The sequence below is a fragment of the Acinonyx jubatus genome, chromosome B4 (genome assembly GCF_027475565.1).
Source record: "Acinonyx jubatus isolate Ajub_Pintada_27869175 chromosome B4, VMU_Ajub_asm_v1.0, whole genome shotgun sequence".
Lineage (NCBI taxonomy): Eukaryota > Metazoa > Chordata > Mammalia > Carnivora > Felidae > Acinonyx > Acinonyx jubatus.
In genome coordinates this window covers 7,049,587-7,062,145 of record NC_069387.1, presented here as the reverse complement: position 1 = coordinate 7,062,145, position 12,559 = coordinate 7,049,587, and the positions used below count along the sequence as shown (strand labels likewise).

Sequence of the window (12,559 nt, the reverse complement as noted above, 5' to 3'; positions counted from 1 at the left end):
AGATTTGCAGAAATAAAACAATATAAACACAAAATGCTACAGTATATGTTTTTTGTTTTGTTTTTGTTTTTGTTTTCTCTCGGGGGAATCTACACGTCCGTTTAATAAAAGTCAGTCAAAGAGACGTACAGATACCAAAACAATTTCGAATCATGGACTACAAATTTAAATTGCCTTGTTTTCCTTTCAACTGCTAGGGCCCCGGTGCCCACGGCGTGCGGGGGCCCGGTGCGGGGCCAGCTCAAGGTAGATCACTCGGAACTATGGCTCTGTTTTCTAGCCTTCTTCGCTTATGTACAGCAGGAATTACAGACATGGCTGAAATCACGGTGGATTCCAGAGAAAGCCAGAATTAAACACGATAAAAATTTAAAAAATAACTACTTCATAAATATTTATTATTTACACCAGGGGAGATCTTCTATAGTCTGGGAGGTTTTATACAAGTCGATGAAGTGTAGGAGCGGTGAGGAGAACGCCAGCAGTTTCGAGAAGGGCACGGCTAGGATGCGACCAACGTAGAAAATGCGTGCGAGTCAACAAAAATAATCTGCGCCAAAGCAAACGGGACATGATAGAAACCTTTTTCTTAAAAAATAGAAGGTATTTCACAAAAGCCTGAACATTTTACATGTTAGTACTAAAAACGGGCGGAGGGGGGATGGGGAAGCTTCATATATTCTCGTCACAAAAATATTTAGCAACACTCCGTCCGGAGCTCCTTTTCTGGTATTAGGATTATCTCACTAGAGCGGGAGAGAGGTCGCAAACTGTACACAGACGGACGATGTCCTTAAATTACAGTCGAGGCAGCTTACACTTTATCTTCTCGTCTAATAACCTTAATGAAAAGGCCCTGGAGAGAGAATAAAGAAAATCAAAAGGGAGGATTACGGTCTTTTTATTAGTAATACTTGTCACTGGTAATAGAAAGCGGGGGCGTGGCCGTCCTCGCCCGTCACGCGTCCCTCCGTCACACGCCGCTTGGCCGGGGCGGAGCCGGCGCCGGCGCATGCGTCCTCGGCCTCCCGACGCCGGCGGCCCCTCCCTCCGAGGCTTGCGGGCGCCGCGCGGCGTCAACGTGCCCGGTCAGTGTGCCCGGTGCTTCCGCTTCTTGTGCTTCTTATCCTTCTTCTTGTTGGCGCACTTGGGGCAGAACCACTGCATTTCTTCCGGGGGTGCGGCCATTATTCCCACACAGGGCCTACGTGGTTGGAAAGGAGAAAGAAAAAGGCATTTGTTTGGATAACCAAACTTCACTTATGTGTAGATTGCCTCCCTATGTTCTGAAGCAACTGTTTTAATTGAAAAAAAATTTTTTTAAGTAAGTTTAAACAATTGAGTGATTTTTATGCCTCTAGTATGTTCAGCCGAGCCCAGGCCACAACAGCTCTAGCTCCCGGAGCAGGGCTGCCGCGTGGCCTCCCCCGTCAGGCTGTGGCCTCTCCTCTCGGGCCGGGGCCCTCCCCGAGGCCCCGCTGCAGGAATGAAGGAGGGCTCCCTGCAGCCACCAGCGGCCTGGTTTTTCCGAGCAGCGGCCCGTGTTTATCTCCTGGGTGCCTGTGTCCTGTGGCCGAATGGATTTCTGTCTGTGTACATCTGATCTTTACACTGTACGGTGGAGGGTGATTTGCACGCATTCTGGATGCTTCTCCACTGTGGGGGAGCTGGCGGGGAGCTGTGAAGAGCGGACACGCCTCCGTTCATGCCTGCACTTTGTGACGTGTATGCCAAGGGGTTACCTCGATGTTCCTGTCAAGTGCTGCAGCTTATAGAAAGTTACTGGAAAGAAAGGAAAGGGAAACCTTTACCACCCCCCCCCCCCTTTTTTTTTTAAACAAGAAGGACATATAAGCTAAACAAAACGTGGAATTTCGGCTGCAGAACAACCGTCCAGAGATTCCTGATTTCTGCACTTAACACTAATGACGTCGTAATCTTATTGTGCTGTTGCTCCTCAGGCGGCTCCCAGGACAGCAGTGGCGCCGGGAGGGGGTCCGGAAGAGACCCATCACTCGTGCGCCTGCCCGAGTCCCGCCCGCAGCGCTCACCAGTGGTACCAGTCGTCACAGTCGTCACAGCCGATCATGGGACTGCCGTCGTCCGGCTTGTTGCACCCGGGACAGATCCAGATCTGATTCCCCCACTCATCTCGGATCTGAGGTTTTTAAGTAGGGGGTGGGGGGGAGGGAAGAGGGGGAAACCAGGCGGAATGGGGGAAAAAAACCAAAGAGAGGGCAACATAAGAATGATTACTTTACACTGTGAACCTAATAAACAAGTTAAACTGAAAAGAGAAAAAGTGACTTGACAATTTGCTAAGGCCATGATCGCGATCATCAGTACCCTGGGATCCACAGGAGGCAGAAAGGAGCTGCTAAATACTCAAGGAGAAGGCATTTCTAATGAGTATTTTAATTTTTTTTTAACATTTATTTATTTTTGAGAGACTGAGAGACACAGAGTGCAAGTGGCGGAGGGGCAGAGATAGAGAGGGAGACACAGAATTAGAAGCAGGCTCCGGCCTGGAGCTGTCAGTGCAGAGCCCGACCAGGGGCTCGAACTCAGAAACCGGGAGATCATAACCTGAGCAGAAGTCGGACGCTTTAGCCACTGAGCCACCCAGGCACCCTTCTAATGAGTGTTTTAAACTCTCTTGTAAGTCACAAAAACAAGGTGTTTTTATAACCAGTTCTATGAGCAGTATGACCCATGGCCACTTTTATCTAAAAAAACTAGTGTCAACATGTTAAGTTGGTAACGTTTAGGGTCATTATGGCCGTAACAGTTGATATTTTTGAAAGCTACAGAGCTCAAGTATATGCAATTTCCTCAGTCACGTTCACAGACGTGGAATTACTGAATCCAGCCAAATGTGCGTGGATCACCTTATTACTTATTAGCCAGGCACTTGTCCTGAACTAGCTGATAAGATCAAGGATATAAAAGAGCTGTTACTAAGTAACTTTCCATTCCCTTTATGACATTTTCAGTAAAGCATAACAACTAAAGGGCAAATAAAAGGAGGGATGCGAGAGGCCGAGCTACACATGTTAACATTATTCTGCCATAAATGTGCGGTGCCCTGGAGTTTGCTTTACTTAACTGAGCTGTTCCCAATAGGAAGCATCCCTAATGATATCACTGCCTCAAATTCCACGGTTACAAAACCAGTTTGGAAGAAACAAATCTAGGATGAGCCTTCAAAAACCAGCCACGACTACTAGCTACTTTTCAAAAGTGTTTATAATAACGCGGCCAATAGTCTCGATGAGTTTGTGCTGCAGGTGTGGTCTGTGCCTACACTTGCGGATAGTACCCTGACTAGAATGCAGAAAGAGTGGCTTTCGTGGTGTGCGACGGGGGTCGTGGGGGAACATGTTTCATTCCACTGATGGGCTGTTTGAAGGCCACCATTTTTGGAAGTCTACTGAAGGCAAGCTACGTGATACGGAAGCTTCCTAAAGAAACCTGTGGGCAGCTGCATCTGATTCAGCCCTCTCTAACTCCGAGGGGAGAGAACCACCTGTTACTGTGTGCCAGCTCTCTGGGGTTAACCCTGGTCCAGCACCCTATGCCCTGAAGCTGCCATGCATGGCCAGCCCGGCTGGCTGGTTGACCTCTCTTGAAATTAGAAGGCCGTGACTCTGTTGCTGCTGAGAAATTTGCCAGAGCATCCTTAATAACTAACAGCAACCAGGGTACTGAGTTCTTTCAAACATCTGACTTTGTTCAGCCATCCTGAAACAAGCCCTGGGTAGGTTAAGAATGGGGGGCTGGAACTAGGGGAACCAAAGTGACAGTTCCAAAGTCCCACTGTTAGGCAGTCACAAAATCAGCCTTATTGCCCTTACTGCCTATGTTTTTCCTCCACATCACACGTTTTGTCTTCTGTCTACAAAATGTCGCCGAGGAGATAAAGAGGCTTTGCTTCCATGTTATCCATGCCAATCGGATTCATCTCCGGGGAGTAAGCCCGAAAATCCACTGAGAACCGGAAACTAGGCTATAACATCCTGTACCCATCATCTAGTCTCACTGGAACCCCCTAATTACAGATGAAGCAATGGAGACCGAAGAGGTTAAGTAAACTTTCCTCATCAGCCCATCTTGGGGTGATGTGCCCTCAGTTAAACACCTAGAACTTGGTCCTTGAATGGCCCAATTTCTTTTAAATGTTTATTTTTGAGAGAGAAAGCATGAGCAGGGGAGGGGCCGAGGGAGAGGGGGACAGAGCGAAGAGGGCTCTGCGCTGACAGCAGAGAGCCTGAGGTGGGGCTCAAACTCACATATGGTGAAATCATGACCTGAGCTGAAGTCAGAGGCTCAACTGACTGGGCCACCCAGGTGCCCCAGGTCAAATTTTTTTTTTTAAATTAATTAATTTTGATGGAGAGACAGAGCAAGCAGGGGGAGGGGAAGAGAAAGAGGGAGAGAGACAGAATCCCTGGCAGGCTCTGGGTTGTCAGCATGGATCCCGATGTGGGGCTCGAACTCACAAACTGCGAGGTCAGGACCTGAGCCGAAATCAATCTGTGTCGGATGCTTAACTGACTGAGCCACCTGGGTGCCGCTAGAATGGGCCAATTTGATGACCACAGATTTTTATCACATCTTCTATTTTTGTCTTGAGTTGCCAACTTAGTATTTTTCTGTTAATTTTTCACATCTTTATGTCGTCTCTCAATACCTTTGGGATTTCCTTCTCATCCTTTCTATCATTATAGTGCCTAAACTATTTATTGAAATTTCCTGCTAAAACACCTTCAAGAAATATAATATTTACCCGATGTGTAGCAAACACCACGAGTCCTACTGGCCAATCACATCTATTCAGACGGATCTGGGCCATCAGTAAGCGGACAGATCCCAGTCTGCGTATTTGGTGGTCAGATCCGCACCGGGACCCCGTGCACCTGTAAGTGCCTCAAATCCCTCTGTCGTGTGTATGTCACTCCACGGTGCCCAAAGGACGTGTTTATAAAGACACCCCTTCACTACGAGATTGACTTCAGGCTTTAGAGTAGGACCTGACGCTATTAGGTACGGGGAAAACGGCTGGAAACAGTCCCAGGACAGCGATGGGAACTCATTCGAGGACACGCCTGGACACCCAGGAAGCTGTGTCCAGAAGTTCATTTCCATTTAACACGCAAGCCTGGCATACTCTGGGCCTCGGCCCACCAAGCACTGTCAGCCGTGCGGCTACCTGGGGCCGGCGGCGGGCCCTGAGGATCCGTGTACGTTATGTAAATTAGACGCGTCCGTGAGCAATTTCACCGCCGGATGGAGAACTCCAACGTGGGGCCGAATCACTGTTCAGCTCGATACTTAGACGCGGACGCTGGGCGGTAAGAAGCGGCACAAAGGAACGGCAAGCGATGCCGTGACGTCTGGGGAGACTAAGTACGTCAATGCCTTCATGCCCTTCAGCCCAAGGCTTGCATGTGCAATGGAAATGCCTTTCCAGGCCTCAAGGGCCGCGTCCGACATCGGGGAGTGACACACACGACCCGCGGGGCGGCGGGAAGCCCCGTCGCGGGGGAAGAGTGCGCTCCTGGGCCCCCCCTCCCTGCAAGCGTGCACACGCAAAGGGCAGCGCACCACGTAAGTGCTCACGGTCTCCGTCACCACGCTCCGGACCGGGGCCTTGGACGATCCGGCGCCAGAGACGGCGGGGGCCGGGGCGGGCATCAGGGCGGGGGCCGCGGCCGACGGCGGGAGGAGCGGCGAAGGCACCGGGGCGGGGGCCACGTGCACGGGCGCGGGGGGGGCCGGGGCGGCTGCGGGCGGCGGGGTCTTGGGTCTGCTCAGAGAAGGGGCCGGCTTGGCTTCGGGCGCCGGGACCACTTTGCTGATGACACTGTCAACGAGAGACAGAAAGGGAGAAGTCACGACAGGCTAGCGCGCTCACACCAGGCATTTAAAACGTTATCACAGAGTAACTTTCTTCTAGGAGCAAAACTCTCTTCCGAGCGAGCATCCGGGGCCCCACCGGACTTGGTCAGAGTCAGGCCGGGGGGGGGAAGGGTCCGTGGCGGGAGTGAGGGGTGCTCCCGGGGGGCGCGCAAGGCCGGCCGGGCTCCCTTCCTGCGTCCTTGCAGCTGGCGGAGCCGGGCGGGGAGGTGCGGCCCCTCCCGGAGCACGTGTGTCCCCAGGACTTACCGGCAGGGACTCCAGCCCGGACATACGAGCTCGGAGCCTCGTATGTCGGCCCCAGGCTGGCCGCGTGAGCAGGGGAAGGCACTCGAGGATGCGGTGCCCGAGCACCTGTACGAAGGTAGGTATGATCCCGGACACTGTGCGCGTGTCACCTCCACCGGTCCTTAAACCAAGTTACCGTGATCCCATTTCACAGATGGGGACACGGGATCAGAGGGAGGAAGGAATGGGGCAAACGGGTGGCAGGCTTTGAACCGAGGTCTATTGGATTCCAAAACTCTTTCATTTTTTAAACAACGTTTCCTTATTTGAAAAAAAAAAAAAAGTCATATATAATTTCAAGCAGAGAGAAAACCGGTATCACAGCTTAGGAAACAGCTAACTGGACATCGGTCCTTGGCCACATTTGCTTAGCTCTCCCTCCTCCGGAAGTAGCCGCTGTCCTCAAGCTGGCAGGTACCTTTTTGTATCTCTGCTCTTCGTAGATGCCCACAAACAATATATACTGCACTCCTGTTCTATGCTCTTTGACTATATACACAATATGACCCCATATTTATCCTTTGCAACTAGTTTTCCTTTTTTTTTTTTTAAATTGAGATATAACGGACATATAGCCTTGTGTTAGTTTGAGGTATACGGAGTGTTGGTTTGGTGCATTTATATGTTACACTGATTACTGTAGCTCATAATCAGCTAACACCTTTGTCATGTCACATAATTATTTGTCTTTGTGTTTAGAACATTTCGGATCTACTCTCAGCCACTTGGAAGCTTCTAATATGGCACTGTTGCCTATAATCTCTTTGCATTAGGTCTCCAGAACTTACCTGCCAGTGTCCCACTTAGTTTTATGTCCCTTGATTCATCCACACTGATACACATAGATCTGTATTTTTCATTTTACTTGGAGTGCTGTACCATGGTTATGAATAAAGCCAAAGGGTTTGTGCCCATTCCCTTACTGAGGCTAAAACATACTATCCCGTAAATGTGACATGTTAACTTGGGACGCGTTCCAGAACTTCCCCAGGCTGTCTTCCCAGGAATGAAGTTGCTGGGTCACAGGGCATGCATATTCTCACCTTCACCAGGAATCGCAAGCTGTTCCTTAAAATGACCGGACCAACCTATCTCCTCTTTCTACTATCCGACACTAACCTTTCCAAGCCCTGCTTTGCTGATCAACACTGTGGAAATAGACGGCTGCCTCTGAGGGTCACAGTGAGAACCTGAATTTCAGAGAAACGTGTCAAACACCATCAAATGTAGAGTGTGAACGCCAGCATTATATGCACGGCTGTTGCTCATGACAACCCCACATCGCCATTACCAGGCCTGTATGCTTTTCTACCTTCTTAGAGTCTTGGTTGACAAAGCACTCCACTACGAAGCATCGATTCTTTGCTATTCTGATTAGAAGCTTGTAAAACGTTAAACTATCTTAAAAATTTCGCCATGTAAACGAATAATTAATGCTGTTTTCCATTTGAGTTACGAGTATGACTGTCTTGCTGACTCGAATGTAGCCAAAAACCAAGAAAATGTAACATAGGCTGTTGGTGGAGAAGATGCTCAGTAACACTTAACACAATTCACAGTGCATACTGACCGGACTCCTACTAAGTACTGCATGTTCTAAGCACTTGAAAGCCAACGGCACGGTGGGCACTGTGCTAAATACTCACGTGCCTTACTCCCTTGATCCTCACGTCAGCCCCATGAGATAAACACACCTACGACTGTCCTTTCGCAAAGCAGGGCACAGAGAGATGAAGTATCCTGTACAAATTCACAGACTGCTAGGAGACGGAGCCAGAATTTTAAAATTTTTTAAAATGTTTATTCAGTTTTGAGAGACAGAGCAGGGGCAGGGAGGAGGGGGGCAGAGAGAGAGGGAGACACAGAATCCGAAGCCGTCGGCACAGAGCCCGACGTGGGGCTCGAACGCACAAACTGTGAGATCATGACCCGAGCTGAAGTCGGACGCCCAGCCGACCGAGTCCCCCAGGCGCCCTGAGACGGAGCCAGAATTTAAACGCGGGCGGTCTGATTTCAGAGCCTGTGAACTTAACAACTACACAACACTGTCTCTCTCACCGCTTGCTGGGCGTGTGCTGCCTAATACGTAAGGTGGGAGTTCAAAGTTATTGCTAAGGCATTTATATCCTCATGTGCAAGCACTTCGTATTCTTATGGCTAGACTAACGTTTTACGCGCTGTTTTTGGAGGTAGTTTCCCATAATGGTTTGAAATCTAGGTGCTGGGACCAAAACTAAAGGAAAAGCAGGAACCAGAGAGGTTAAGCAGAACATAGATGTGTCAGCCTGAGGGCACCTATGCATGAGGGAAATCTGATCTTTGGTTTTGATAAGGAGGACAGGTTTCAAAGCCTGGGGCCTGCCAACGTGGAAAGTCTGACAGAACTCCCTCCCCACATTACAAACTCCCAAGAGGCCACTAGACTGATTAAGAATTAATCAAAGCCTCGTGAATTTTTAGGTCTGTGGTCCAGGATGCTACATTTAAGGTACTCTGGGTTTGCAATGTGCCCAGGTACCCAGCACTAATCATCTTGAGATGAGGTAACTTAAAACGTAGGCCTTACATTATTAATGCAGAGAAGTATTAGGAAACAAAGCAGCACATAATCTTAAAGAAAACCAAACATACGAGGAGCCACGGTAGCATCAGGGAGAACCAGAAGATTACAGAGACTAGAAGTATTAATTATAAAACAACTCTGCTTACACTGTTTTAAAAAACGAAAGGCAGGGATGCCTGGCTGGCTCAGTCAGTGGAGTGTGTGACTCTTGATCTTGGGGTTGTGAGTTTGAGTTCCATGTCGGATGTAGAAATTACGTAAAAATAAAATCTTGAAAAAATAAAACTAGGGGCACCTGGGTGGCTCAGTCCGTGAATCGTCCAACTCTTGTTTTCGGCTCAGGTCATGATCTCACGTTCGTGGGACTGAGCCCCACATTGGGATCCATGATGAGTGTGGCGCCTGCTTGGGATTCTCTCCCCCTCTCTGTGTCTCCCCCACTCACACACTCTCTCTCTCTCTCTCTCAAAAATAAACATTAAAAAAAGAAAAGGCAAAGCATGACATTATCTGCAGGTAATAGAAGGTTATAAAGAGTCATCTAGCAGAGTTGAAAGAAACAAACTGACCTAGAAATGAAAAATACAACAAATGGACTCAAATTTATTCTCAGCAGAATGAGAGAACTGTAAGCTGAATAATAAGACAGAAGAATAATCTAAAATGTAGCTTAGAGGGGCAAAGAGAGAACAGAATAAATTACTACATATCTCATAATTACTACACATTTAATCATAATTCTAGAGAAAGAATGGGGCAGAGACAAAGTGTTAATAAGACTATCTGAGGACGTTCACAGACGTGATGGCAGATACGAATCCACAGACTTAAGAAACCCAACAAATCCCAGGCGAGATAAAGAAATCTGCACCTAGACATATCACAGTGAAACAATGAAACATCATAGATAAAGAGAAAAGTCCGAAAAGCGGCGAGGGGTGGCGGGGGGGGGGGGGGCAGGGGGAATGAGTGACTTTCAGAGACAGATGGCAGCTGACTTCTCCACAGCAATGATGAAGCTGGAAAACAGTGGAAGAACATCTTGGAGGTGTTGAAGAACAATGCATTTTGTCTTTGGAAACATCTTTCAAGAATAAGGATGAAATAAAGACATTTTCCAGAAAGCAAGATCTAAGGACTTGCCCACAGCGGACCTTTACTAAAAGAAATTTTGAAGTAGCAATTCCCAAAGTTTTTGGTCTTAGAGACCACTCTACGTTCTTAAAAACCGCTGAAAAACTCAAAGAACTTTTGTTGACGTGCATTGTATCTGTCAATATTTGCCACATTAAAAATCGAAACTGAGAAATTAAAAAATAATTATTTTAGTAATTCATTGAAAAGGAAGAATAATAAACGCATTACATGTTATCAGGTAACGTTTTCTTTCTTTTTAAAATTTTTGTGAGAAGACTAACACTACCTTTGTATTTTTTGCAGATCACCTTAGTGTGTGCACATGTAACTGCAGGGGGGAGGAGTGTTTTCATGGCCTTTTCAGATGATTGTGTAAATTCTTCGATACTGCACCAAAAATGAAACAAGTGACAACTTCTTAAGTTAGTCACAATGTGTGATCTGAAACTGTATCACACTCATTGATGTGCTAACGCTCTGAATAGTTATTTTACCCACCCATGATTTTTTTTTAATTTTATTAATTTTTTTTTAAATGTTTACTTATTTTGGGGACAAAAAGAGACAGAGCATGAATGGGGGAGGGGCAGAGAGAGAGGGAGACACAGAATCGGAAGCAGGCTCCAGGCTCTGAGCCATCAGCCCAGAGCCTGACGCGGGGCTCGAACTCACGGACCGCGAGATCGTGACCTGAGCTGAAGTCGGACGCTTAACGGACTGAGCCACCCAGGCGCCCCATCCATGATTTTATAACATCATGCATTAGTTTGTAACATCGGTTCACTGAATTATGCAGGTCTTCCGAATATTTACACATTTCATTGTACAATATTAAAATACCACATTTGGTGGTGTTACCGTCATCTCATCACAAATTTCTTAGAGTACTGACGAGCCATCAACTTGTAATATGTTTTTCAAGATTCGAATTTTTACTTAAAAGCTTCTACTTTGTCATTTACAACAAATATTCTCCCCTGAGAATTTTCCTTATGGTGACAGGCTTCCTTTATTCATTTTTGATGAAATGTTGGCCAAATATCCAAATGTGAGTAAGCGCAGTTTGTAAGTGGCTCTTTCAAGTAGAAATAGTATTTTGTGAGGAAAGCTGCTAGTTCACCTTGCAACTTAAATAATCACACAAATACTTTTCCTCAAGACACCTGTCATGTTTTAGTAAGGACAGGAAGTATTTTATGAGTGCTTCCTATTTCATCACTATCTATTGCAACACATAAACTACTATGTTCCAAGGCCTATGCACCACTCTGAATATCTCTGTTCTTTTTCTTTTTTAATTAAAAAAAAATTTTTTTTAGTGTTTATTTTTGAGAGAGAGAGAGAGAGAGAGAGACAGAGCATGAGTGGGGGAGGAACAGAGAGAGAGGGAGACACAGAATCCGAAGCAGGCTCCAGGCTCTGAGCTGTCGGCACAGAGCCCGACGCAGGGCTCGAACTCACAGACCATGAGATGACCTGAGCTGAAATCAGATGCCCAACTGACTGAACCACCCAGGTGCCTGAGCTAAAGTATTCTAAGGTACTTCTATTATCTGGAAGGAGGTGCAAAGGTATTACATTTAAAATGTAGTAATTTCTAGGGTAATCATGGAAAGATTAGGAATAAAGTAAATGTTTAATTTCTAAACTAGTATGAAGAAAAATGGCATGTTGTTCTTTTTTTTTTTTTTTTTTTAAGTTTATTTATTTATTGCAAGAGAGGAAGGGAAGGGGAGGAAGGGGCAGAGAGAGGGAAACAGAGAATCCCAAGCAGGCTCTGCACTGTCAGCACACAGCCTGATGTGGGGCTTGAACTCATGAACTGTAAGATCGTGACCTGGGCAGAAATCAAGAATTGGACGCTTAATCGACTGAGCCACCCGGGTGCCCTGAAAAATGGAATGTTAAAATAAATAAGAAAGGGAGAAACAGAGAACAGAACGACAAATAGAAAACCCAAAATAAGGTGGGTTATAACTCAAAAGATCCATAATTATATCATATAAATGGTCTAAACAATTTACTTGCCAGATTGAGTAAGACAGCGAAACCTAACACTATATTATTTGTCAGAAACACATCTAACAACGGAGCAGTGGAAAGGCTGAGGGAAGCGGCCAGCAAAAGAAGCATATGGACACAAGGAAATGTGACCGCAAACAAAACAGACCGTGAGGCGAGAACTACCAGCGGTAATGAAGGTTTCTTCATAACGATAAAAGGGTCCGACGTGCCAGGACGAGATAATAATCTAAAATTTGAATGCGCCCCAAAACGCATCCTCAAAATATATAAAGCAAAACTGACAGACCTCTAAGAAACAGACAAAGCCACAGGTATAACGGGGGATTTAGTGTATCTGTCTCTCTGGAACTGACAGAGTAGGCAGTCAAAAGCCAGGAAAGGTATAGTTATTGTAAGTTTTGAAGCAAATAACAAAAATAACAAAACTGACCCAATGGACATTAAAAAAAACCTCTATGTTCGACAAATACAGACAACTCATTCTTTTCAAGAACACACTAAAAAAACCTGACCAAACAATTCCCATAAGGCCAAAGAATAATTTGAATGGTCTGTACCCATATCTGTTACCTTGGCTACGGTAATTCCTCAAAGGCATGAGAAGCCTTTTTACTTCCGTATCCTCAGCAC

General features: G+C 46.6%; 1 protein-coding gene across 1 annotated transcript in view; it reads right to left on the bottom strand.

Moving 5' to 3' along the window:
* Nucleotides 1-368: 368 nt before the first annotated feature.
* The window catches only part of TAF3 (TATA-box binding protein associated factor 3), a 179,882-nt gene continuing 167,691 nt past the window's right edge, over nt 369-12,559 (bottom strand). Inside the window, exons 5-7 of the mRNA XM_027073377.2 lie at nt 5,605-5,863; nt 2,052-2,158; nt 369-1,204 (exon numbers count right to left, since the gene is read on the bottom strand). Of these exons, the coding sequence (XP_026929178.1) occupies nt 1,090-1,204; nt 2,052-2,158; nt 5,605-5,863 (481 nt within the window). The 3' untranslated portion in view covers nt 369-1,089. The remainder of the gene's footprint in view (nt 1,205-2,051; nt 2,159-5,604; nt 5,864-12,559) is intronic.